This window comes from Cucurbita moschata, unplaced genomic scaffold (genome assembly GCF_002738365.1).
Source record: "Cucurbita moschata cultivar Rifu unplaced genomic scaffold, Cmos_1.0 Cmo_Scf00015, whole genome shotgun sequence".
NCBI lineage: Eukaryota > Viridiplantae > Streptophyta > Magnoliopsida > Cucurbitales > Cucurbitaceae > Cucurbita > Cucurbita moschata.
The window spans coordinates 2,303,752-2,330,128 of record NW_019268531.1 but is presented as its reverse complement, the minus strand read 5'-3'; the positions used below and the strand labels follow the sequence as shown (position 1 = coordinate 2,330,128).

Here is a 26,377-nt window from a genome sequence, read left to right as displayed (position 1 = left end):
AAAATTATAAAACTAACGTGTATACGTAATATACCAAAGTTCACAATATCTACTAGCGATAGACTTGAGCTGTTACAGGATCTTTACTATGAATTTTTATATCTCATATTGTTATAGCTATAATTAAATATACTCGAATATCGTCGAACTGAAAATACATGAGTTCGAACTTTTTATTTCTAGTACTCCAAAGCTCGCTCTAAGCAAAATTTGTTCGTTTTTTAAGTTTAACAACATTCACACGAAGAATCAAACTTTTGGGTTTTTAGTCGAGATTACAGATCCTTAACTAATCAAATCACAGCCAAAATTTTCGTTAATCTTCGTAGAATTTTGAGATCATGACCCTTCTACCCTTCCAGTCCGTACATCAATCCGTTCATATCAACAAATATATAAAAACAACTTAAACGAGACTCGTTAAAACCTTTATTCAAAACATTGAGTAGAAAGCCGATAAAAATTAGGGGGTATTTGGAAACATGATTAGGGTGCATTAATTAATTAGGGAGCGGGTTGGTAATAAAGCATTAATTAAAGGAAACCAAATATAATCTCACTTTAATTAATTTGATTAAGAGTTTGTTGGAGAAGGGCCCCTTTTTTCTTCCTTAAAGTTAAAGGCTTAAAGCACCCAATTCCAAGTGATACCCCAATGAGCCAGACAATCTTATGTGGTTGCCCCCCACCAATCCAAATCTCTTTCTTATTTTAATATTCACTTTTTTTTTTTATTCGTGTTATTGATAAAATCTCACTAAATATGTTCGGGATTCAAACCTTTGAAACGCTAATAATGTCCCATGTCCCGAACTCGACACCTAATGCCCTAAACATTCCCCTGCATCTCTTTTGACACAGTCACGTTATCTACTCATCACTTCTTAAGAGTAAACACTAATCCCACAAACCAACACGAGTCCTTCCATCATGTTTTATCCTCACTTACGTGCTTCTAAAAAAATTTATAGGAGGTCACCTGTAAAACGGGAAGTGTATCTTGTTAGTATATGTAGCGAATTTAAGTTTTTTTAAGTATTTTTTAGTCATCATAATTGCTGGTGTAATTAATTATAAATGGTACATTAAATTTATTAATATTATATTATTTGGTCACGTTGGAGTTAAATATATTAAAAAATATATAAAGTAAAAATATTTTAAATAATTAATTTTTTAAAAAACAACATAAGCAAAGCTAAATCATTAATGTGAAACAATTAATTATGATACACAAACCAGAAAGCATTAATAGTAATTAGAAGGATAAACTTTTGAACGGGTCGCATAAATTTTGAAAATTTATTATAAATAAATAAAATTAAATTAATCGTTGTTAGGTGACAAAAAAGAATATCAATAATAATGCGGAATTTTTGTTATAAACGTTACCAATCGACACAATAGCTACCCACCCGAGCAAAACTCGTCTCTGAGTCGACCTACTCAAGGCAGTTGTGGTAGTTGGTGGCGAACTCAATAAAGAGAAAACAACAATTGTTGTAGTCATGAAGATCGAAGAGTAGATGAGGAAAAATAAAAATAACATAGAAATATATTTTTCTTTATTTTTTCTCAATTAATTAAAATATTATAATATTGATGAAAAAATAAAAAATTAAAATTACGTCTATAAAAAAGACAAGGGCTGTAACGACTCAGACCCACTGCTAGCAGATATTGTTCTCTTTGAACTTTTCCTTTCGTGGTTCCCCTCAAAGTTTTAAAACGCGTCTTCTAGGAGAAGGTTTTCATACCCTTATAAAAGGTAGGTTTTCATACCCTTATAAAGGGTGTTTTGTTTTCCTCCTCAACTAATGTAGGACATCACAACCCACCCCCTTTTGGAGCCCAGTGTCCTCGTTGGCACTCGTTCCTTTCTCCAATCGATGTGGGACCCTCTCCAAATCCACCCCCTTTGGGGGCCCAACGTCTTTACTGGCATACCGCCTCGTGTCTTCCCCCCTTCGAGGAACAACGAGAAGGCTAGCACATCGTCCAGTGTCTGGCTTTGATACCATTTGTAACGCCTCAGAGCCAGACCATCGGACGATGTGCCACTGTGATGTCCCACATTGGTTGGGGAGGAGAACAAACCACAATTTATAAGAGTGTGGAAACTTTCCATTAAAAGATGTATTTTAAAAGCCTTAAGGGAAAACCCAAAGAGGACCCCGAAAGGGAAAGCCCAAAGAGGACAAAATCTGCTAACGAATATGCTAATGGATCTGGACCGTTACAAGGACATTGTTATGAAATTATTTCTATGGATGTTCCGACATCTCATAATAAAAATAACATTATATGTTGCGAAATATATTAATGTCGGTGAATATTGTGACAATTAGGTTGATGATGCTTTAATAATTTTTTGAAGAGGCAAAAATCATAAAAATTATAAAATATTAGAAAATAAGAGACATGGTTGGAGTCAAAACTATAAAGCCTAATTTCCCTATGAATTTTAGGCTAGCACCTAGGTTGCAATAATCAAATTAAATAATGAAAAAATTAAAAATAGAATCGGTGGGTCATGGAATACGTAAATAGAATTCGAATTCTGCAAGCTTCCATGATTTTGAGCGATCAAATCAATGATGAAATTGTGAGAAAGACGATGGAAAGGGGGTTGTTCTGCACGAAGTTCACGCCGCCGCGGGAAAATGGCCGTCGTCGCCTGCGGGTAGGCGGCGATGCGGCAGTTCCGCGCGCGCATGGAGAAATTAGGCGACACAAGTTGAAAAGAAAGAGAGAGAGTTGTCTGTGATTGGCCTCCGAAACCACCAACAAAAGGAAGAGTAATCCAACGTCAGAGTGATAAATCCGGCGACACGTGGCCGACATGCAGATCAACAAGAACCAACCAGCGATTAATGGAAGAAGAATCAGCGGAGATAGTGGGGGGAATCATGATGAAGGCTGCCATTGGCGATCTTTCAATCTCCAGAATCACAGGGACCCAGTAAACTCCCTTTTTCCCTCTCTTAGCTATAGAGCATTAAATCCCAAAGCCCTAACCCCACCTCCGCAATTTGTTTTCGTTTTTGTTTTTCCCTGTCTCACTTTATAATCTCGATTCGATTCCGTTTCAAATTGAGCTTAATTTCTGTAGTAGATCAACGAGAACTATTCTCTGTATATGGGAATTATTTCAGTGCATATCAATGTTCTTGATCTTGATTATGCATGATTTATTTGTTGATTCAATCATGGATCAGAACACCATTTTGCTCTAACTTTTTCATTACATTTCCGTTCTGTATATCTTCAAGCGGTTAATGATGGCGTTGCGTTAGATTATTACTAGGTTGACTAATCAGGAGATTCCAAACCCATGTCCCTCTCCTTGTCCCCATGCACTCAATACCCAATTTGCCTTTACTTGGCGTGCCTCACCAGTAGATTTTTAACACCCATTTTTTCCATCATAAAATCTGAATAAATCAGCTTCTGATTCCCAAACCCTTTTCACCATTGAGCCATTCTCATCTTCTGCATCATAACATATGGCGCTGTGTTGTTGAATCTGAATCAGAAAAGCTTTTTCAGCTGTTTCGTCCGATCACTTGGGGCTTTGTTTGGTGCTTCTGCAGCTTTTCCTGTTCGCTTTCCTTTTTTCTGGAATTGGTAAATGTTCTTATCTTTTCTTTTTGATAGATTTAATTTGTGAGCTCTCATCTCTTCTTCTTGCTGGAATTGGACTTGTGAATTTGGTCGATTAGTAAAGTAAAGTAAGTGGGTTTTAAACAAAACCCATTTACTTTAATTGAATCTTCAATTAAGCTGAGATACCTTCCATTTCTCTTCTGTTTTACACATAAAACTACCTTTAATCTTACTATGCTTGGTCTGGACGTTTTCAGAATGTTTCCAATAGAGTATGGACAAAACAGAACAAAGCAAAAACTTTGTCGAGAATCTATCAAATCAACATTGAAAAGAAAAGAAAAGAAAAGAAAAGCATGGACTTACAATGCGCATATTCCATATATGACTGTATATCCCTTTGAGAGAAGAACCTCAGAGAACTTTTTCTTCTGGAAAAGTAATGAGATATCTCTCTGTAACCCACTGTTTAACACCATTTGTCTGTGAAAACGCAATCTTTGATTTATTGCTAAGTCAGATTGCGAATAATCAATTGTGGGAAGGCATTTTCTCTTGTCTTATAGGTGTTATAACAAGGATACTGGATTCTTTTCCTCCGTTCTTCTTTTTTGGAGCAACAGTAGCTTTGCACTTTTTTGGACTTACCGTTCTCCTTTTCACTTCTTTAAAGTCCATATTCCTTTTTCCTCTCTTATCGTCTCTTCTTTTTGTAAGTTTTGAAGTTTTGAAGTCTTGTTTCTTCCGTTTTTATAATTGGGTCGATACATGTTTGTTGTTTGGTTCTTAATGCAATGCTCCTGCATCAATTAAGTCATTTTCCTCCATTGTGACCTCTTCCAAGTTGGACTGTTCTGGCCGTTGTTCTTCCAATTGGTTCTAATTCTTCTTAGTTTCCGTTTTTCATAGCTGGATTGCCTATATCCACATGTTTTTAGTTTCTTCTTTACTTAATGTTACCAACATTTCTGTAGAAAAATTTATATCCGCTGCACACAGCCACTATTTTTCACTCTCGCATTTATTTTGCAGTACATGCCAATGAATCTGGTTGGTTTAGAACAGTTTAGATCATATTCAAATCATTGTATTCCATTGTTCTATGCATTTTGTACTGTAGAGCACAGATAACTCCAATAGCAAACTGTTGTTGGCTGTTCTTTATTATAATACCTCATTCAGCCAACGTAGTTGAGAATTGACTGTAGCTTTTTGTATATGAAAGGGGCTCTGTAGTTAAATACCGGAGACTGATGAAAAGAAAAGGCAATTGTAGAAATGAAGTTTATGAAATTGGGAACGAGGCCTGATTCCTTCTACTCAGAAGCAGCTACCAGGTATCATTTCAAAATCACCCTCCAAGAACGAACACTCAAACTGGCTTGACTAAACACGTATTGGTTACACTGCAGGACGGTTCTTTCCGACGTCCCCGGCAATATTGTTATATGCATCGACAACGTTAGTTACCTTCTCCACAAGGTAGTGCCTCGACGTTGGTCGATTTCTTGTTACGTTTCATAATTGAGGATGACATATCTAAGCTCTTATACCGACACGTTTCACTCGTTATGTAGCTTTTATTTTCTTGATATGACCTTTAACTCCAAAAAAAGATGGGATTTTCTGTTTACCCGGATTTTTTATTTTCTGGTTTGCTTACAGTTTCAGCTTCTACCAAAGTGTGGCCTCTTGCAACATCTCTGCCCTGAATCGGGAGATTCTAACATTGCCACTATTGAGCTTCATGATGTTCCCGGAGGTGCAGAAGCATTTGAACTCTGTGCTAAGTTTTGTTATGGCATGACCATTAATATCAGTGCCCATAATCTCGTACCCGCATTATGTGCTGCTAAGTTCCTCCGCATGACTGAAGCAGTGGAGAAGGGCAATCTTGTTCTGAAGCTCGAGGCTTTCCTCCACTCATGCATTCTTGTTGGCTGGAAGGATTCCATTGTTACCCTACAAAGCACACTGAAGTTACCTGAATGGTCTGAGAATCTTGGAATTGTCCGGAAGTGCATCGATTCAATTGTCGAAAAAATCCTAACACCACACTCGAAGGTTAATCAGTGTTCTTACTTTCTTAATGTTGAAGCATCATTTGCCCCAAAATTCGAAGTTATTGATTTTGTACAACCATTAGTTTATTCATTCAATAGTTCAAGAATGAGTGTTCAATACTACGAGATCCCATGTTGGTTGGAGAGGGGAACGAAATATTCCTTATAAGGATGTGGAAACCTCTCCCTAGTAGACACGTTTTAAAAATCTCGAGGGAAAGTCCAAACAGGACAATATCTGCTAGCGGTCTTTGAATCAGCTACTGACATAAAGATGATTCCTTGCAGGTATCATGGTCCTACACTTATACAAGACCAGGTTACACGAAAAAGAACAGTCAAAGTGTCCCAAAAGATTGGTGGACTGAGGATTTGTCAGATCTCGACATCGAATTGTTTCGCTGCATAATTTTGGCTGTTAGATCTACATACATTTTGCCACCACAACTTATTGGAGAAGCCCTGCACGTCTATGCCTGTCGTTGGCTACCTGACACTGCAAATGTCAAGCCTTCAGAGACGAAGATTACAAAGAGCAAAGAAGATCTGGAAAAGAATCGACAAATTCTCGAGAAAATAGTCGGCATGATTCCTTCAGATCGTGGGTCGGTTTCAGTTGGCTTCTTGCTCAGACTCCTTAACATAGCAAACTATCTCGCCGTGTCATCAACGACAAAAACTGAACTAATCCGGAGATCGAGTCTGCAGTTTGAGGAGGCAAAAGTGAGTGACTTGCTCTTTCCTTCACAGTCAACCTCCAATACACACTTCTATGATGTTGACTCTGTTGTGGCTGTGTTGGAATGTCTTCGTGCGCTTTGGCGAAGGCAATACTCTGGGGCTGCAGAAAACAGCCATTTCTTGAGATATATTAGAAAGGTGGGGAAGCTTGTCGATTCATATCTACGAGTTGTCGTGATGGATATCAATATGCCCGTATCTAAAGTGATACAACTCGTCGAAGCCCTGCCAGATATCGCTCGCCCTAACCATGACGATCTTTACAAAGCCATAAACATGTATCTCAAGGTAACATATTACTCAAATAGTTTAGCTAGCTTATGACATCTCTTACTTCATTGATTGGTAAAACATGTTCTAATGGCAAGCAGGAACATCCTGATTTGAGCAAGGCGGATAAAAAGCGCCTTTGTCGAATTCTAGACTGCCAAAAGTTATCATCAGAAGTCCGCGCCCATGCTGTTAAGAACGAGCGATTACCCTTGAGGACTGTTGTGCAGGTCCTGTTCTTTGATCAAGAACAGGCAGCAATCACCACTGACAATCATGGTAAGCTGAAACCAGATATCGACAATGGTGTCGAGAAAGAAGCGAGAGACCGAACTGGCTTCTCTGAAATCAGTGAGAGGGATGGACATAGAACAAGAAGAACAGATGTGAAGCTGCTGCCGGCGGCTGAGAAGGAAATGAAAGATGATAGATCAGAATTTGATGTGAAGTCTGTGAAGAGTAGTAGGACTCGAGAGATGAGCAGGGAAATCAAGTCGTTGAGCAAGTCAGAGTCTAAGAAGATGGCACCAAAGGGAAGCAGATCAGATCATGGTGGTGAACAAAGACAGGTAAAAAGATGAACATCAAAAGACACCATTTTTTTTTTCATCGCAGTTTGTTTATTTTTTTCTATTATGGTTTCATTTCTGTTCTACTGTTCTTGATCTAATGCTCAAAAACATGTTTTTCATAGCTTTAATATAGGCAACTCTTGTCAATTGGGCAATTACAAAATTTCTATCTATTAAACTGTAATAATATCCCATTTCTTGTGTGAAACAGTATGTGCGAACAATGTTATAGGGGCGTACATGAGTTGGGTTGAGTCGAAGAAATTTTTTGGACCAATCCGAAAGTTTTTATATATTTACGATTTATTTGATTGTAACGTAAAATAATATATAAAATATATTAAAAGTTCATAAACAAACGAACAAAATTTTCGTCAAATAACAAATGAAAGTTGTAACATCTTAACTTGTACAAGAATATATTCTAAAATTTAAAATTAAAAAACAATAGAAATAATCGGTTTAAAAAAATTATGCATAAAAAAAACTTTAAAATATTTTATTTACGTTAAAAAATTTATATATATGCATAAAAAAAAACAACTTTAAAATATTTTATTTACATTAAAAAAAATTATATATAAATGGAATGGAACAGAAAGTATACAAAATATTTTAACCTAAAATCAATTTAAACATTAAATATAAATTTAGTGGCTTTTATGTTATAAAATTATTTTGATTAATTTGTGTCTGATTCCATATTGGTTAATTGTATTCTAATTTTAGTAAATTTACTATTTAATAAATCTTTACATTATTTATTATTATTATTTAAAAAAAGAAAAGAAAACTAATCCCTATCAACGTTTCCTTAAAAAAATTGTGAAAATGATTATTTAACTAATTTTGATTAAAAAATTTATTAACCTAGAAGTGTAAATATGATTTTTATAAATTTAAAATTAATTAAAAAATTTCATAATTAAAATAGAATAAAATTAAGGTAGAAAGAGAAATTTGAATATGGTAAATAGTTATAATAAAAATATACACGTTAATAATTATTTAAAAGAAAAACTAATTATTTACACGATAAAATAATTCCAATTTTATTTATGTTAATTAAATAACAGTTCCCTCCAAAACATTTCACAAAATACACGTTATTATGATTTTTAATCATTTAAATTAAAAAATATTTATTTTTCTATAATTAAAAAAAAAAAATCTGGAATTTACTCCGTATTAATACAAAACTTGATTTTTTGAGGAAAAGGAGGATTAGTTAGCCATGGATCAGAATCACGACTCAAATTCGCCTTCAACCTGCAACGGTTTCTCTCTCCGGATTTTTTAAAGGTAAAACGAGAAGATCCCTACTCTCTTTCGCTGTGTTCATCTTCCTTTCCAGCCTTTTGTGATGGTGATTTCTCGTTTCCTTTTTGGCGTTATTAATGCAATCTTTTTTTTTTTTTAGTTCTTACTTTTGCTTTGAAACCCTAGTTTTCTGCAACATGTTACTGCTCGATCGATTGTGTTCTTTTTCTGATTGAGAGGCTTCCGTCTTGGATTGTTCCTTATATCGGATTTGTTCGCTATCGTGATTGACATTGCGTTTAGGGAATATTTGAATGAAATTGTAATTCGGTCTCGTTTATTTTCATTTTGGTTATTATTCAACAAGATTCATTGCTTTGACGTTGCTTTACTGACGAGAAGTTGATGTTGATTTGGAAATGGAGGATAAATTTTTTTAGCAATCTGAATCGTAAAAATTGTCATTAATTATTATTATTATTATTTATATATATTTTTTTGCAATGATAAATCGTGTCTGTTTTATGAAATCATGCTGTGTAGTGAAGAGATACCGTGATTAATTGTCGTGTTCTTTAGTCTGTGAGCTTGTTTGAACAAAATTGTTCAAATATTTTTTTTTACTATTGGCGCAGGTATGGAGTGTTTTGACATCTGTAAAAGAACATGGTTCAATGCCTAGAGGGAATAAGGCATTTCTGTGCTGCTGTAGCGACCTGCTGTGATGCAGATACGTCTAGGCGACCCAGGGGCCTTCAAGATCCTGAGGCTCTTGCAAGGGAGACAGTATGTATGTTTCTAGAATTTTCAGTCTTGATGCCTGACACTATCATATTTCTGATTTATTGGCGTGGATATTTGATTCGATTTCATATTTTGTTTTTCATATGTTAAGTAATTTGTACTTTTCTTTGTTTTTTTATTGTTCTTCCCTTTTATTCTTTGTTTCATACTGGATTCATTTGTGTTGATAAGACCTTCACTCTTTTATTTGCTTGTAAATTTTGGCAGTCATAAGCTGTTTGTTTTCTCTATCGCAGTCAGTGTAAGTGAAATAGAGGCATTGTACGAACTGTTTAAGAAGATCAGTAGTGCAGTGATTGACGATGGGCTGATAAATAAGGTTTATTTCATTATTTTAATTAGTGTCCCCATTAATGTTGTGTTTTCAATCGTGTTGCAAGAAGATACTCTGTTAATGTTTGAGCTACACTTTCTCTTGCTTTGTTCTGACTCTCTCACTGTATTATACTGCAGGAAGAATTTCAATTGGCACTGTTCAAAACAAACAAAAAAGAGAGCTTATTTGCAGATAGGGTAACCTTATCATTTACAATTGAACCTTTGGTTCTATTCCCATACCCACTATAATTTGACTGGCCTGGACGGCCCTTTATATTTTATTTGATTCTTTTACCTACCAATGAAGTTAAATGGTCCTAAGATTCTAATCAATCTCCAGTTCCTGCATATAAATAATTGAAATTAAGGTATCTAGCCATACATTTTTATGAATAAAGTGTTGTACAGTGTGACCACTATGTGTCATTTGATGGAAATATACTTGATTATTTTGTCAGTTTGCAAGGTTTCTCATTGTTTTACTTTTTATATTTAGCAACTCTTTTGGACTAGTTACCTTATGCGTGTGTGCTTGTTGTCATCGTTGTGTTCTCAGAACAGTAGTTATATGCCTGCATATCTGTGGTTCAATCAGTTAGAACAATTAGAAAAGACTAAAGAACAATTAAAGTGTCCTGTTTTAATCAGATTCTTTTCAAATTGTTTGTATGGGGGTTTGGTTTGTGCTTCCTGAGAGCTGATGTATACACTATTTTAGCACTTCATTATCTTATCAAATTGCCTGGTACCAAATGTTGCACTCATTTGCTAGCTGGTTGCAGGATTTTACCACTTACAACTTCTGTAATGCAACGTTATAGGTTTTTGACCTGTTTGACACAAAGCACAATGGGATACTTGATTTTGAAGAATTTGCACGGGCTCTTTCTGTCTTTCACCCGAATGCCCCCATTGATGATAAAATTGAGTGTAAGTTTTTAATGTCAATTTTCACATGTACCTCTACCAAGGTAACTATTACACTATTATATTTTATTCATGATTGTATCCCTCTGTTGTATTATGTACATTCCATTAGAAAGGGAAAGCAACTAATGGTGTTTTATGGTTGTTGGATTTAATTTCTTGGTGTTACCTTTTCTTATCATTCTGGTTTGATTATCTTGTGATCTCATGTTGATAATAATTTGCAGTTTCATTCCAATTATACGATCTTAAACAGCAAGGATTTATTGAGAGACAGGAGGTAACTTCACCAATGCCTTCTTTATCCTTATTTGAACAATAACATTGCATGGATGCTGACCACTTTCAAACTGATTGTTATATCAGGCTACCCTTTTTAATGGATGATTGTTTGGGAACATTTTACATAGATGATGCCAATTGATCTGTAAAGTTTGTCAATTATGCATTTTATCGTCTACCCCCTTGGATCTATTAGAGAAGGATGCCCGATTCTTTTGATGAAATCCAGTTTTTAATTCTTCTTAGTATGTCAGCTAAATAAGTCAATTTTTTTTTTCTTCTTTGCTGCTATATGATCAGAAATGGTTGGAATTGAATTTTGATTGTTGGGTTGTTGACTTTGTAGTTTCTAGTTTCGAGGCATAGACTTATTTCATGACAGCCAACAGCCTCTTTGCCATTACAGTGTTGGAAATCTTTAATTTTATTCTTGGAGTTAAAATTGAAATGTCAAATTGCATTGATGAAGATTATTCCACTTAAAGTTTATGGTTTTAATATGAGGTTGGGTTAAATAATTTTTTTTTTGAATCCCTCCATGTTCTATACTATCATACTATTGCCATATGGTTACTATTCCCGAAATGGTTTGCTCAATAATTGTAGTCTTTTATACAATAAAATGTTGTGTAGGTAAAGCAGATGGTTGTGGCTACGCTTGCTGAATCTGGCATGAATTTGTCAGATGATGTTATAGAAAGTATCATCGATAAGGTTCTCTTCGTAATCTGTTTACTTCTGACACATTTAGTGTTTTTGTAGTCAACTGTAAGGGAATAATAATGGCTTTCTATTGCATTACCTTCAATATTATTTAACTATTGGGCCTTTTAACTTTCAATTGTCCAATCTGCTGAATGTCACACTTTTTCTATCGATGTTTCGTTTTTCACTACGATTCTAGACCTGCTGAGTTATAGTTGATTGATATGTGAACACTTACTTTTCTGATACATGAACATGTCTCTATTGGTTACTGCTTGCTAATATCTAAGTGCCAATCTTGAGTGGGAGAAAATATGTAAGATTTTCAAAATACATAATAATTTAGACTCGAGAAACAATACGAAGCTGTTCTCTAGCAGATGCATTCTCGGTCCTGTCTTCTAAAGGGATTTTCTTTTATATTGACACGAGGAACATTGATAAAAGTGTAAAGCATTTTTTTAGAATTTATACCTTTGGAGTTTGTTGACTTTTTTTTTTTCTATCGATGCTTCCTTTGTTGCATGTGTCTATCAGGTGCAATTTTTTGTGCTGTCTATTAAAATTAAGCTATAGCTTAAGTGGCTGCAGATGTGTTTCTGTTTTTGAAATTATAACTGGATGTCTCCTAATTATGCAGACATTCGAAGAAGCTGACACAAAACACGATGGTAAGATTGACAAGGAAGAGTGGCGAAACCTTGTTATGAGGCATCCATCCCTTTTGAAGAATATGACACTCCAATATCTCAAGTGAGTGAGCTGTATTTTCCAACTTTCCCCATCAACCAAGAGGGTGTTTAGAGTGTTTATAGAAGGACTAAATGCGTTTTATTTTTCAAAATCTGTCGTGAAACTAAACGTACTTTTTGACGAAACACTTGGGATTTCTAAGCATTTAATCACTTTTCTTTTGAAGTGATTGCTGAAAATGTTTTAAAACACTTTTTTTCCAAAAGGTGTCACGGAAGAATCATCATGAGATGAGATTGGCTGACTAGCTGTCTTTGTTCATCTTGTCCTCACTCTATTGCCAAGTTGTTTTACTCTCTTTGTGTTGGCACTGGCAGGGATATCACGACCACGTTCCCAAGTTTCGTGTTTCATTCGCAAGTTGATGATACGTGAGACGTCTCTCATTGTGGAGTTTCATTGGTACAGGTCAAATGACTGTTTACTTGCAAGTTTTTTTTTTAAATTTGATTGATGTGATTGCAGTTGTTTCTTTCTTTCTTTCTTTCTTTTTGTTGAACGAAAATGGGAAATTTCCTGTCCTGCTCGCATCTCCTTTGTGAATCAGAGCCCAGTTGAGCAAAATTCTGAGTATAAATTGTAGTTAGGCTTGTGATGTTAATGTGTATTTTTGTATTTTTTACATTTTGGTTTGTACAATTTTATTTGTTTCTTCTTTAAACTCGTCAGTTCAATTTCTAAATGTGATGGCGGTACGAACATGAAAGTTCATTTCATTCACCAATAATTAGCAGTATTATCAATTATTTATTTGAATTTATCGATATTCTATATTATGAATATTGAAGTTGGAATCAGTAATATATTTATACGTGATGTAATTGTTGCTTAACACTAGAAGAATATGAGTGGCTATAGTAATTCTATTGTTTTGTTATATATTATTAAATATAATTATAATAGTTTAATTTCTATATTTAAATAGTACTATGATATGCGTTTCAGGAAAAAAGAAAAAAAAAAAAACTAATATAAATTTTGTTAAAGGGTGTCTTTGTCGTTTAGTACCAATTTGTTTAAACAATATTGTTAATAAATTGAAATATATTAACATTCTTCCTAATTTTGTTGGATTCAATACCATAATATTTTTTTGTATATTAATAATTTTAATTTTAATAAGCGCTCAATTGATTTTAGATATATTCCTTCAAAAAAAAAAAAAAAAAAAAAGAAGTAATTCCCACAAATATCTGTTTGTAAAATTGGGAAAATTAAAAATTCTTGTAAAAAATTCACTTCGATATTTTAAATATTACAATAATATTGAATTCAAGTAAAAATTATAGTCCTTAAGAAAAAGCGTATAATTTAGATAAATTTTTTTTTCGTTTTTTAATTTTAATTTTAATTGAATATACTGGTAATTCTAATTGGACTCTCTCCTTTATTTAATCCACGAGAATTGAAAGTTGAAAGCAGGCTCGTCGGTTCTCTCATTTTCCGATCATCCAACCAGGCTCGTCGGTTCTCCGTATTTCTCTGTTTGTTGTAGGAAAGATTATTTGAATTCTTTAATGTTTCAGTTTCGAATGCTTTCGTGTTCGTTTTTCTGATGTAGATTTTGCTTGGAGAGCTTAATCGAAGTGAAAGCGGGGAAACAATTTCCAGTGATGTCGGAGATAGGAGAAAAGGGTAATCCACTGCCAAGAAAACCTGGAAAGTCTTCGCTCAAGTCCTCTTTCAAGGATGGTTCGTATTGTTAATGTCTTTTGAGTCTGTGCAATAATTTACACCCCAATTACTCATGGCTTCGAGCTTAATGCATCTTGAATTCACTTGCCAAATTAATTCTCAATCTTCTTTTTCTTTCTCTGTTCAACCAAGATTTTGTTCTGTGAATCACTTGGATTTTAAAGCTACCATCAGCACTGTTCGTACAGAGCTGAAAATTTGTCCAGGTTTCCATGGATTATGCATGCAGTTTGCTAAATGGATCATAGGTCACAGGAATACATAGTGATGTTTTCTATGGAGCTGGGCATTTAAACGAACTAGATCAGGATTGGGATAATTAAGCATGATTGGAAATTCTTTTGTTTGCTGAATGTATATCAAATGCTTCCTGACTTGTTGCATAGCTTCTCTAAAAGGAAAGGATGATAGTCTGTTAAAGCCAAAGAAGGGAAGGAAAGTCCAGTTCGATGCTCAAGGTCAATAGTCATTTTTACTTTTTGTGTTATACAAATCACTTGATGTGCCAGTGTTCTATATGTTCTTCAACAAATTGCCTGTCAGAATTCATGTGCTTATTATATAAAACTACTTAATTCGGAAGTACTTGTACTCATACAGGATCTGTTGATGCGCAGATTAATTTTTCAATGAAATACAGTGGCAAAAATGGTACCAGTTTTAGATGTTCATTTTATTTTTATCTTTCTACTGTCTTAACTTCATAAGCCTATTATTTGTTATTTTGATGTTAATGCAATTCATTGACTTTCTCTCCTTTCCAATCTTGGCTTGTAGGTGACTTGGGTAAAGGAGGAAAAGGCGGAAAAGGCGGAAGTGGTGCGAAGGAACCCCAGCCACTAGAATTGAAGATTGAACAAGGTGGGTACTGCCTTGACTTTGAGTATGGTTTTATTTGGTAAGAATATAATTATACTTATATGGTCATCAATGTATTTATTTTTACTGTTATTCATATCATGGAAGATCAGTATTGCCTTACCATTTATGAAAATCAGTATTGCCTTTACCTTTTCTGTTTCGAGGCCGTATTTTTTTGTCTGTTCCTGCTGGGATAAGTGATTGGTGTCAGTATGTCTCCTATTATGTTATTTGTTCCATGGTATCTGTATGCTGTTCAAATTGTGCTGTTTTGGTTTAAATTGGTGTGCAGAACTTCCCAAGAATGTTAAATGCCAATGCCTTATGGACTGTGAGGCTGCACAAATTTTACAGGGAATCCAAGATCAGATGGTTCTTCTATCAGCAGATCCAACCATAAAAATCCCAACGTAAGTGAATGCTATTAACTATTTATTTGAAAGAAGAAATCCGCATGCTGACAAACTTGAATTGCTTTTATCTTAGACCATTTGATAGGGGGTTGCAATATGCCAAAAGAGCCAATCACTACGTAAATACCGAGTCAGTTAGACCAGTTCTCGAGTATCCTTGATCTGATGAATAGGCCATCAAATTATATTGTTAATTTCTTTGTATCTCTTTTTATGGATGGAAAAAATTTACATACTGCAGTGGAAGTGTGCCTTTTACCAATCCAGCACTCCTGGTGTGCTGTATAGTGCTCTTTTCATTCTATCTAATCCATTCTGTTGACTCCTTAACTGAATGTTTTAGAACCCTCAAGAAATATGGCGTAATGGACAGTGAGGTAGCTATCTTTACATCCTTTCTTGCCTTTTCTAAAATTGATTCTTTCGAGTGATGAACTGACTCGATATTAATATTAATTCAGATGTGTGTGCTTGCTAATGTCTGCCCAGACACTACTGATGAAGTTTTTGCTCTTCTTCCATCCTTGAAGGTACGGTATAAGTTTTTAAAATTTCTATATCTTACATCGCCCTGTCATATAACATAGTTAAAACACCTACTGAGTTTCTGCCCACCTAAGCCTAGCTCGCCCCTATCTCTAAAGTTCGTAGACAAAGCTCGTTCTATACTTAATTTAACTGGTTTAGGCAATGTACTCTTGATCTAAAGGCTAGAGATTTTTCTCTTGTTGAACTCAAAGAACACATATTTAGTTTCTACGCTTCAATTCTTTTATTGTTTTAGTGTATACAAAATACAAGTGCTTTTAAGGACTTATGAAATACATTTATATATATGTTGTCAAAAACTGTAAAAGCTTGATAAGTATGCTTTATTAGTCAGACCTTTTAAAGATGCTTCTTACACACCAATAGTGGTCCGTGGTCCTTCCTAGATGGGTCCGATTGGTCATGCATCATAGCAATTTTGTTCCTATGATTATTACTTTTTAATTTATTTTGACAAAGCAGAGCAAAAGAAGCAAGCTGAGTGAACCTCTCAACAGTGTCTTGAGAGAGCTAGCCAAGGTAAAATCATCCTGAAGTCATAAGATCAATTACTTCTCCGGTTGACTTCTCCCCTTCCTGTGAAGATTGTTTTATGGGATTTGAAAATTAGGACCTTTTCTTTTCAATGGTATTCACTAGATATCGCTTCGGGGAGGCAAGCATTAGCCCATTGGAATATTTTGTTCTTCAAAGATCTGTATTTGCCGTAGTGTAGAAATGTGGGTTACTTTGCTATGAATGCCTCTCTCATCTGAATCAACTCTGATGGACTGAAAATCAAACTAGAAAACCTCTATTAATTTGAATGTAAAGTGGGGATGTTAAGGGAGTAGTTTCTACTGGATGCTACTCATGTTGGGCTGTTCATTTATATTGCTAATATGCTACTCATGTTGAGGCCCCTAACCCTTTACCACAGAGGAGATGCAAGTTTGGGTCTAATTTTGGTTCAAAATATGTATAGAGTATATGTTTAAATAGTTGAATTGTACTCAAGCTGGCTGTGTAGAGTTTAGTCATGAAATTCTTACGAACTCTAACTGGTTCATGAAATTCTTACTAACTCTAACTGGTCTATCACTTTTTAGAATCACCTGTCAATCTCTCTAATTTACAAGATATATTTCGTTTCAATACTTAAAAGAGTATCTCTATAATGCTAAATTTTAATATTAAATTGAATTATAACATGTTATTTATTATTAAGGTTGAAGGTAGCAAGAAATTCTCACATAATTACTTCTAATTTTTTATAACAAGATTATAAAGACTAAAAATGTCATTGAGTGTTTGGAGTGCCCGTTGACTCTCCAATCCACTTAGAACATTCCAACAAAATATATTCATTCACTAAAAAAAAGGAAAATAAAGAACACATCAATTTTCTCACTTGAGCTTTATAAAACTAGATGATAATTGAAGCATCACTATCAATTCCGTTGAATACTACTGGGTTTCCATTTATAAAATACACCAATTCTCAACTGAATTACATATTGAATCATTCAACAGAAAGATTATTCAGAGGCTTATTTTGTATATACACTTGAGACTTTTTCATTATACAATTCTGAGAGGGAATTTGGATGATGGGTTCGTTGAAGCTTCGAATGTGTTTAATTTATTTGACTTTGATCATTTCTTGAACAGGCACGGTATCCTTCGTCATTACTTCCCATACTTGTCCCTTCAAATATGTTTTGGCATTCACTTCTGATTCTTAGACATTGTTCTTCCTGAATTGCCATATTGTTCTTCACCTCAGTAACACCTTCTTTCCCGGGTTGCTTCTTCTTTGGAGAGATTGTTAATCAAAGCAAACATCAAAACAGAATATGGGAGCAAAATCTTCTAAGAACATTCACTGCCATGTGCACATCTATGGTGATCATCGGAACCAGCCATTAAGGTGTTCTTGTGGTTATAGTCCTCCCCCAACCACCAGTCCCTGGCCTTCTTCCCCATCCCCAAGCACCAATTCCGCGCGTTCTTCCCGACCCCCGAATCCTATAATAAATGGTGACGACTTTGAATCCCTTGAACAGGTATCATTCATCTAATGTTTCGCTTTCAACATCTGTTAATTGGATTCATAAGTCCTGAATTTGATGCTGAAGTTTATTGACTTCTGCACTTGCAGGTGAGTGAAGCCCTGGAAAAGGCAGGTTTGGAATCCTCCAACTTGATCGTTGGGATTGACTTCACAAGAAGCAATGAGTGGACTGGGAAGAAATCTTTCATGGGGAGGAATCTGCATGACCTTGATGGAGCTTGTCTCAATCCCTATGAACAAGCAATATCCATCATCGGCAAAACACTCGAAAAATTCGATGATGATAACATAATTCCCTGCTATGGCTTCGGAGATGGTGTGATTTTGTGATCAAATTGTAGAATTTCATGATTCTCTGGAGAACTATCTTAGAAGTTCCATTCATTTCTCTTTTTTCTTCTGCAGTTACTACTGGCGATCGAGACGTTTTTAGCTTCCATCCGGGAGATACGCCCTGCCATGGTTTTGAGGAAGTACTCCATTGCTACAGAGAAACAGTACCTCACGTGAATCTGGCTGGTAAATCTTCCTCACTGGAATCTCCATTCCCTTCTTCCTGCTCAATTTGAATTCACTACATCTTCCGTTCCCTTGCATACTACTTGTTATATCAGGTCCGACATCATTTGCTCCAATCATCCGAAACGCCATCAGAATCGTCAACGATAGCTACGGCCAGTATCATATTCTTCTGATCATTGCTGATGGACAAGTAACTGGCTACATTATGATTGAAGTTGTTCTTTTAAAGTTGACTTATTCGTATAACTCATGTTCTCTGTGATAGGTCACAAGAAGTGTAGACACTTGTCAAGGCCACCTCAGTCCTCAAGAACAGAGCACTATTGAAGCGATTGTTGAAGCAAGGTTGGTTGAAATACATGTAAATAAGCACATGTTTGCTACATTCCCATTGCCTTTTGTAGCTTCAACTTTCATCTTCTTTATGCAGCAAATATCCTTTATCGATAATCTTAGTCGGTGTGGGTGATGGACCATGGGACCAGATGTACCAATGCGATGATCAAATCCCAGCTCGCGATTTCGACAATTTCCAGGTGAAAAGAGACGGGATAGAACTTACAGTACCAGACTCATAAGACCATTCTTTTGGTTCTATTATATATATCCTTTTCATTCTGGTGTTCATTGTCTGGTGCAGTTCGTGAACTTCACCGATATCATGTCCAAGGGTACTCCCCCATCGAAAAAGAAGACCGAGTTTGCACTGCAATGTCTAATGGAGATACCACCACAATACAAGGCAACAATGAGACTCCAACTTCTGGGGTAAATTACCAGCTGAATGTTTCAACAATGCTGCTTATCATGGTAAATCTAGTGCATATTGTTAACCAACTATCTAAACTTGTTTTACTTTCAGCCAAAAAAGAAACACACAAGGGCATTTACCTTTCCCACTGCCACGGCCTCCTCCAATCACCTATATTTCCCGCAACCATTTTCCAAACTTTAGGCGCACAGAAAGTGACATATCATCTACATCTTTCTATGGTTCCTCCTCTCCATCTCATTCAGCACTTCTCAGATCATCTTCTGTGTCTTCACCGTCGTTGTCGTTTAATCGGGTAAGGCTACACTTGAAAGAACTCTGTAACATCACATAAACACATATTGGCTAGAAACCTATGATGTTCATTCATAGAACGATCAATTTCTTAATGACCACATTGTGATTTGCAGATCTGTTCACAATGCTACATCAATGAGAAAGATCTTGCACTTGGATGTGGACATCAGGTAAATGGGAACAACTCCAAGCTGTTCTCTCTATCCTTTTTGTCCCCTTTTCAATGGTTTAGTATTAACAAGCATGTTTATTGCAGATATGCTCAGTTTGTGGTGAAGATCTCATCCTCTGCCCAATATGTCAAACCCACATAACCACAAGGATAAGATTGCGCTAACTAGCTGACAAGCCAGTTCCATGAACTCTCTGAAAGGCATTTTCTGTAATTCTGAAGTAATCGTAGCAGAAATTTGTGTGCTTAAGAACAATCAAGTGTTTGATCATTTTGATTTGTGTGTACAGAACAGAAGTGCACTTTGATTTCAAAAGATTAAAGGTATGATACAGTTACAGATATCTCCAACAACTCTTTCCAGACACAGAATCCTAAAATCTATTTCAACTAGAAATCCCTGATGAACTCCGATTTCCTGGAACGAATAGTCGAGTTTCTACAAAATCAGGCTGATTAGTGACAGATCTAACCCATGCCCATTTATGATCTCTCGTATTAACTTCATTCTTTGCTTCTGCTACATCTTTCAAAGGAATATACGAATAGTTTCCATTAATAGGGCCAGAGACAAATCCAGTATAACCAGCCATTACCCCATGAATTGCAGAATGAGCAAGCAATGTACAATAGGAGTTATCTGTAGCATTTGCAGGCACAGCACGAATCATGTAAGTAGGATCTATGTATTTAACAGTAAACAACTCACCGGGGTGCGTTCTCGCCCACCAATCTTTGAGTTCCGTCTTCAACCATCCGCCCACATCCAAGAACACCGGATTTCCAGATTCGTCCCGCTCTTCCTTTTGTGCCTCAGTTCTAGGTATTGTATCCTGTCCTGCTCCCTCTGCAACCACCAGAACCGCATGCCCATTCTCCTTCAACCTCCGCTCAAGAAACGGAAACAAACCTCCGTCGCCTTCCAAATAAAACTCCATTTCAGGTATTAAGCAGCAATCGACGTCTCGACTGCTCAATGTGGCGTGAAGAGCGATATGGCCAGTGCTTCTGCCCATCAATTTCACGAGACCTATGCCGTTCACCGCGCTCTCAGCCTCCACATGAGCGGCGCTGATTGCCTGCTGCGCCATTTCGACGGCTGTTTGGAATCCGAATGATCGGTCGATGATTCCTATGTCATTGTCAACTGTTTTCGGGATCCCGGTGACGGCGACTTGCAGATTCCGACGACATACTTCTTCGAATATCTTGACGGCGCCGCGCATTGTGCCATCTCCTCCGATTATATAGACCTAGTGAATTAATTTGCAATGAATCTCCCATTAAAACAATCCTAATTCCTAATCCAAATATGAAAATTCTTGACAACAAAACTATTGGAGAAATTAGGAAACAGAAATATTAAAGAAATTATTTAGCGTAGCCATTAGAGATATCCATTTCATCTGCTAGCCCGACAAACCTGGATATATATATAAATATATATATATATATACATACATACATACATAGATATAGATATATATATATATATATATTAGACCGATATACATACATATATATAGAGACATACATACATACATACATATATATATATATATATTAGACAGATATACATACATATATAATAGAGACATACATACATACATATATATATATATATATATATATTAGACAGATATACATATATATATAATAGAGACATACATACATACATACATATATATATACATACATATATAATAGAGACATACATACATACATATATATATATAGACAGACAGACATATTAAAACTTTAAAATAATAATAATAATAATCCTAAAGAATAAAAATTACAAATTAGACACATGGACATCTCCCGCCCCGCGACCCATTATTAAGTACCAAAAAAACATCCAAGTTTCAGTGTTGGCGCGCCAAGTGTTCCATTTTTTTAAATGACAAAGTTCAAACTAACTCTAAATTAAAATAAATAATTATTTAAATTTAGAATTAAATTAAAAAACCTGATTGAAACCACGATCTTGGATGGCATCGACGATCCTCCGGAGATCAAACCCACCTCGGGAGGTTCGGAGGGCGGTGCCGCCTCTCTTATGCCAATCATCGACCAGCTTCAGACTCAGCTCCACCGGCTCGCTCGAGTAAAACCCTCTGTAGCCAGCCACAATCCCATGTATCTGCCGCACTCCGTACAGCTCCCAAAGCCCCACCACCAGCTCTCTGATCACCGTGTTCATCCCGGGGCACAGCCCTCCACACGTCACGATCGCCGCTCGAACCGACTCCGGTTCGAAGTAAACCGACCGCCGTGGACCAGCTCGGTAGTACGCCACGTGTGCTGGAGAAGGCTTTCTGGAGAGGTCGAAGGCGATGCGGCGGAGGACGACGTCGGTGGAGGTGGCGTAGAAGCCGTCTATTGGGTGGAAGAACTGGTTGTTCTGGAGTGGGTTGGTTCTGCTTTGGAGGGTCGGGAAGTGGTCGGTCAGGTGGGGCAGGCTTGCGACGGCGATGGGGGGGTGCCGGTCAGCGATTTCGGCGGCGGCGGTGGCCATCTTAGGGGAAGGGGAAATTGAGAGGCGAGTTTGGGGGATGAGTGAAATGAAGAATGAACCGGTTGTTGAGGTGGCTGGTTTTTAAAGTACCCATGGAATATATATATACATATATATATATATATATAATTATAAAACTTGGCAGATGGTGGTGTAAAGGGCTTTATCTACTTGCTCTGTTTCTATTGGTTGCCTTTTTTGTAAACATTTTTAAAAAGTGGGTTCAAAATTAATTATTCAAAAGTTGAATACATTGTTTTTTTAATATTTAAGGAACTTTAGAATTACCGTAAGACTCATAATCTATGGGTATTTTTTTTTAATTTAATCCTACAAAATTATCTTAAAAGCACTTTATTAAAAAGAAAATATTCTTTTTAACTTTAATGCCACATGAAATGTCAATAATATCCTTCCATTTTCAAAAAAAAAAAATCATTAATAACTTTAAACTCTTTTAATAATGTCAAAAGTATTTTTATTTATTTTTTAAAATTAAAAAAATATTATTACCATTTCATTTCAAAAATATTCTTCCTTCTTCCAAACTAATATTAAAATATTTAGAGATAATCTACAAAATATCGGCAAATGGTTTTTGTCGATATTAACTATAAAAAAAATTATAAATTTTGTATAAAGATAAAGGATGTTAATGACTATTTATAAAATTTAATGTGTATTTTTTTAAACATAATACTGTTTTTGTAATTTTTTTCACAATATGTATTTATGAAACTTTATAAAGTTCAAGGATATTTTTGAAATAAAAAACTCACATTTAACACAAAAACAAGCTATATAATTATTTTTTTTTTAAAGTTTTATTATTGAAATTTTTTAATGTTCAATAATATTTTTTTTAGTCAAAATATAATTTTTTTTATTAATTTAACACATAATATTTAAAACTTAAACACAAAGAACGAAAATATTATACCCAATAGGGATGAAAAAATTTAGCAAGCAATCTCTTATATGATAAATTACGAGGTTAAATCGAGGGATTTAATTTAGACATAGTTTCCGATAGAGAAAGAGATCCCTCACACACGCAGTAACGAGATGAGGTTAGTTGTGACAACCTCCTCGAATAACTTATCGTTCGACGAGACTGTTACAGTGACACGTATCACTAAATTTACACCCACCCATTGAATGATAAAAACGATAGAGAACGAAGAAAAAAAAATGAAACATTTTTCTTACCATGCATTCAACCCGCTTAGAAAAGTGAGGCACGCTCGAGTCTCCGAGAAATCGTGGGCGGAGATGACGATGAAATTTAGCCTGCATGACTCCCTTGATGCCAATTAGGAAGGATGCGAAGGAGGCTTGGCAAAGGCTCCATAGTTGGCATGCAGGGAGCCAGGCAGGACCAGAGTCCCAACCCGATGAAGATGGGTTAGGCCGATGTGCGTGGTTTTATAGGGAACGCCGTGGGATAAACCCAAGGGGGAGCTTCTTGTAGGCTTGCGTTTTCTGGACCGGCACAAAAACCAGTCTAAACGACAACGAGGCAAGCTCACAGTGACAGGTCAGCTTCGCTGTGAAAAAATGTCTGATTCATTCCATCCAATAAATTATATTTTTACTTACTTTTTAACAATTTAATTTACAGCGTGGCTTTTGGTTTTTCTTTCTTGTTTTATGCATCTTTCGTCCATTTCAATGTCCTCATTATTATTGTTTTTAACAAAATTAATTTTCAATTTTCACTTCATTTTCAATAATATCTTTGCGATAGAAAACACCGCTAGTAGATATTGTTTGTTTTTTCTTCTTGTATTAAATACTGTTTCTGTAACAACCCAAGTTCACGCTAATCGATATTATATGTTTTGACTCGTTATGTATAGTTCTCATAGTAAAGAACATGGTGAAAACTATTCCTCTAACAATCAAAGCCGACCACTAACAAATATTGTCTGTTTTTTACCATTACGTATTGCTTCTCATAGTGAATATTGTTTCTGTAACTACCCAAGTCCAGATATTGTATGTTTTGACTCGTTACGTATCAATTCTCATAGTGAAAATTATTCCTGTAGCAACCAAAGTCTACTGCTAGCAGATATTGTCTGTGTTTTGCCCCTTATGTATCGCTTTTCAAAGTGAAGACTGTTTCGGTAACAATTCAAGTCCACCGTTAACCGATATTGTATGTTTTGACTCGTTACGTATCACTTCTCATAGTGAAAACCATTCCTGTAACAGTCCGAGCCCACTGTTACTATTCCTGTAACAACGAAAGTCTACCGCTAGCAAATATTGCCAATTTTAGTCCCTACTTGTTACTTCTCAGAGTGAAGACTATTTTTGTAACCGTTCAAGCCCACTGATAGTAGTTATTGCTGTCAACCTCCGATTTTTAAAATGCATTTATAGGGAAAGGTTTCCACGCCCTTGCCCCTTAGGGGCCTAGCATCTTCACACCCTTATATATATGGAATGTTTCTTGGGGGTCTAGCGTCTTCACGCCCTTATATATATGGAATATTTCATTCCCCTCTTCAACCAATGTAGGATCTCACAATTCCCACGTTAACGTTAAGCGGGCTTAACTGGAAGCACTTAGTTGGGTGACCTCTTAAATTTTTTTTCTTTCTATAAAGCATGTCGAGTGAAGTTAAAACATGTCGAAAGAACTTATGTTGATCGGTGAGAATAATCCTCTCTTAAAAATGGCAAATAAGTAACATGGTTATGTCGAGACATATTAGATACTGAATCTAGGTTCCAAATCCAGAGTACCGAGGATATCCAAAGCTCTATGTCGATTGATTATTTTCTTATTTTTGCCTTCCATTGTACACATAATACTCCTTGTTGGGGTGAACCATTCAAATTTTTACAGCCAATTGTTTTTTTTTTTTTTTTATAAAAAAATTGAAGAAAATAAAAGTTTTTTTTGTACCCGAGTGTATTCGACGCCTGATAACACTAAGAGTCCTTTATTCGTTCTTTGTAACAACACAACCTCACTGCTGATAGATATTGTCCACTTTGACGGCTACGTATCGCCGTCAGCTTCTCAATTTTAAAACATGTCTGCTACGGAAAGGTTTCTATACTCATGAATGCTTCGTTTCCCTCTCCAACCAATGTGAGATCTCAAACCTGATTTTACGAGTCGAAACAGATAATATCTACTAGCGATGGACTTGAACCGTTACAAATGGTATCAAAGTCGAGCGGTGTGCCGGTGTAGTAAGCTGGCCCCTGAACGAAACATTCAACCTCTCTTTAGCATGAGCGTTTTAAAATTGTGACGTGATTTGGTTTTGCAAGCCGGAACTCTTATAAATGAACTAAATAAAAACTAGGTTTATAGTTCCAAAATGAAAAGTGATATCCACCCTTGATTTCCATCAAACAGGAGAATTTTAATTTTATTGGATCCAAGTGGTTGGAAGGAGCCGCCGATGGCTCTGGGAGAGAACACGAACTTCATTACGCCCAATTCTACAACGCTCTACTCCCTTGTTGAAGCGGTTGATTTAGCAGAGAGCTCCAGATACAATCCATCTCCTCCCCTGCCTGTCCTCCTCCGCCGTCGTCCAGCGTCGTCGGCGGCACTTGTGCCTCGTATTCCGCCTCCCAAGGATCCGGCAGATTACTCCAAACCAATTGCCCCGACGACAACTCCGTCCCAATCGTAGTAGCATCGGCGGTGGATAGTCCATTGTAAAAGGAGGTGAAGAAAACATCGTCCAATTTCCAGTCCTCGGATTCGCAATAAATCAGGCTCTCCTTCAACCAGGGGAAATCGAAGACGCCGAACGACAGATCGAAATCAAAGAATGTTCTAGGAAGAGGTTCCTTGGCGTCGTCACTGCCGCCGTGGAGGCGCTGCTTCTTTCCATTACCGATCTCCGGCAGCGAAGATTGTTCCTCTGATGATTCTCTTGGTCGCTTGGTGCTTTGGCGGTCCATTGATCAAGTGGCTTGGAAGATGAACAATGAAACGAGGCGGGTAAGGTAAATTGGAATTAAATAAATATATATATATACATATATATATATTTTAATTTGTATGGAAAATGGAATTGGGTCACGCAGTTTGTGAGCATTGGCGTTGTTGTTCGTCCCGCAGTGCCATCATTCACCCAACATGTTACATGAGGTCCAGCTTCTAAGGTCTGTTCCACTTTTCACGTTCCGGCCTCTCTCTCTCTCATCTATCTTTCTTTCTTTTTTTTTTTTTTTTTTTTTTTTTTTTTT

General features: G+C 36.0%; 5 protein-coding genes across 18 annotated transcripts; 4 read left to right on the top strand and 1 right to left on the bottom strand.

The window, feature by feature from the left end:
- The first annotated feature begins 2,737 nt into the window (after positions 1-2,737).
- Positions 2,738-7,460, top strand: LOC111453547 (BTB/POZ domain-containing protein At5g47800-like). 4 transcript variants are annotated; one of them, XM_023094682.1, is made up of 6 exons: positions 2,738-3,627; positions 4,832-4,943; positions 5,019-5,088; positions 5,272-5,670; positions 5,958-6,698; positions 6,782-7,460. In XM_023094682.1, exons 2-6 carry the CDS (start codon positions 4,885-4,887, stop codon positions 7,259-7,261), a joined length of 1,749 nt encoding a protein of 582 aa, XP_022950450.1. In that variant the 5' UTR covers positions 2,738-3,627; positions 4,832-4,884; the 3' UTR covers positions 7,262-7,460. The 4 variants fall into 4 exon arrangements, with proteins under 4 accessions (XP_022950450.1, XP_022950453.1, XP_022950452.1 ...); XM_023094685.1 differs by lacking the exon at positions 2,738-3,627 and adding an exon at positions 4,027-4,045; XM_023094684.1 differs by lacking the exon at positions 2,738-3,627 and adding an exon at positions 4,062-4,318.
- Positions 7,461-8,452: 992 nt separating this feature from the next.
- Positions 8,453-12,923, top strand: LOC111453812 (calcineurin B-like protein 3). Of its 3 annotated transcripts, none has more exons than XM_023095054.1 (9): positions 8,453-8,554; positions 9,148-9,302; positions 9,553-9,635; positions 9,770-9,829; positions 10,456-10,564; positions 10,789-10,841; positions 11,477-11,557; positions 12,189-12,301; positions 12,619-12,923. In XM_023095054.1, the coding sequence occupies exons 2-9, from the start codon at positions 9,179-9,181 to the stop codon at positions 12,674-12,676; spliced, it is 681 nt and encodes a 226-aa protein (XP_022950822.1). In that variant the 5' UTR covers positions 8,453-8,554; positions 9,148-9,178; the 3' UTR covers positions 12,677-12,923. The 3 variants fall into 3 exon arrangements, with proteins under 3 accessions (XP_022950822.1, XP_022950823.1, XP_022950824.1); XM_023095055.1 differs by having other exon boundaries at positions 8,460-8,618; XM_023095056.1 differs by lacking the exon at positions 8,453-8,554 and adding an exon at positions 8,686-8,834.
- A 757-nt stretch (positions 12,924-13,680) lies between these two features.
- On the top strand, positions 13,681-16,686 carry LOC111452971 (DNA-directed RNA polymerases IV and V subunit 4-like). 8 transcript variants are annotated; one of them, XM_023093872.1, is made up of 10 exons: positions 13,682-13,764; positions 13,863-13,993; positions 14,383-14,454; positions 14,597-14,647; positions 14,774-14,857; positions 15,150-15,267; positions 15,344-15,421; positions 15,614-15,647; positions 15,732-15,800; positions 16,282-16,686. In XM_023093872.1, exons 2-10 carry the CDS (start codon positions 13,915-13,917, stop codon positions 16,351-16,353), a joined length of 657 nt encoding a protein of 218 aa, XP_022949640.1. In that variant the 5' UTR covers positions 13,682-13,764; positions 13,863-13,914; the 3' UTR covers positions 16,354-16,686. The 8 variants fall into 8 exon arrangements, with proteins under 8 accessions (XP_022949648.1, XP_022949640.1, XP_022949646.1 ...); XM_023093875.1 differs by having other exon boundaries at positions 13,684-13,775; XM_023093874.1 differs by having other exon boundaries at positions 13,685-13,993; positions 16,282-16,391; positions 16,465-16,686.
- Positions 16,687-17,417: 731 nt separating this feature from the next.
- Positions 17,418-19,969, top strand: LOC111453613 (E3 ubiquitin-protein ligase RGLG5-like). Of its 2 annotated transcripts, XM_023094763.1 has the most exons (11): positions 17,418-17,751; positions 17,785-17,864; positions 17,960-18,188; positions 18,278-18,391; positions 18,487-18,584; positions 18,660-18,739; positions 18,825-18,930; positions 19,035-19,162; positions 19,257-19,461; positions 19,577-19,633; positions 19,720-19,969. In XM_023094763.1, exons 1-11 carry the CDS (start codon positions 17,655-17,657, stop codon positions 19,798-19,800), a joined length of 1,275 nt encoding a protein of 424 aa, XP_022950531.1. In that variant the 5' UTR covers positions 17,418-17,654; the 3' UTR covers positions 19,801-19,969. The 2 variants fall into 2 exon arrangements, with proteins under 2 accessions (XP_022950531.1, XP_022950530.1); XM_023094762.1 differs by having other exon boundaries at positions 17,418-17,864.
- Positions 19,921-22,223, bottom strand: LOC111453612 (ATP-dependent 6-phosphofructokinase 2). Its single transcript, XM_023094761.1, has 2 exons — positions 21,605-22,223; positions 19,921-20,888 (listed from the first exon to the last, which is right to left on the bottom strand). Exons 1-2 carry the CDS (start codon positions 22,151-22,153, stop codon positions 20,022-20,024), a joined length of 1,416 nt encoding a protein of 471 aa, XP_022950529.1. The 5' UTR covers positions 22,154-22,223; the 3' UTR covers positions 19,921-20,021.
- Positions 22,224-26,377: the final 4,154 nt, after the last annotated feature.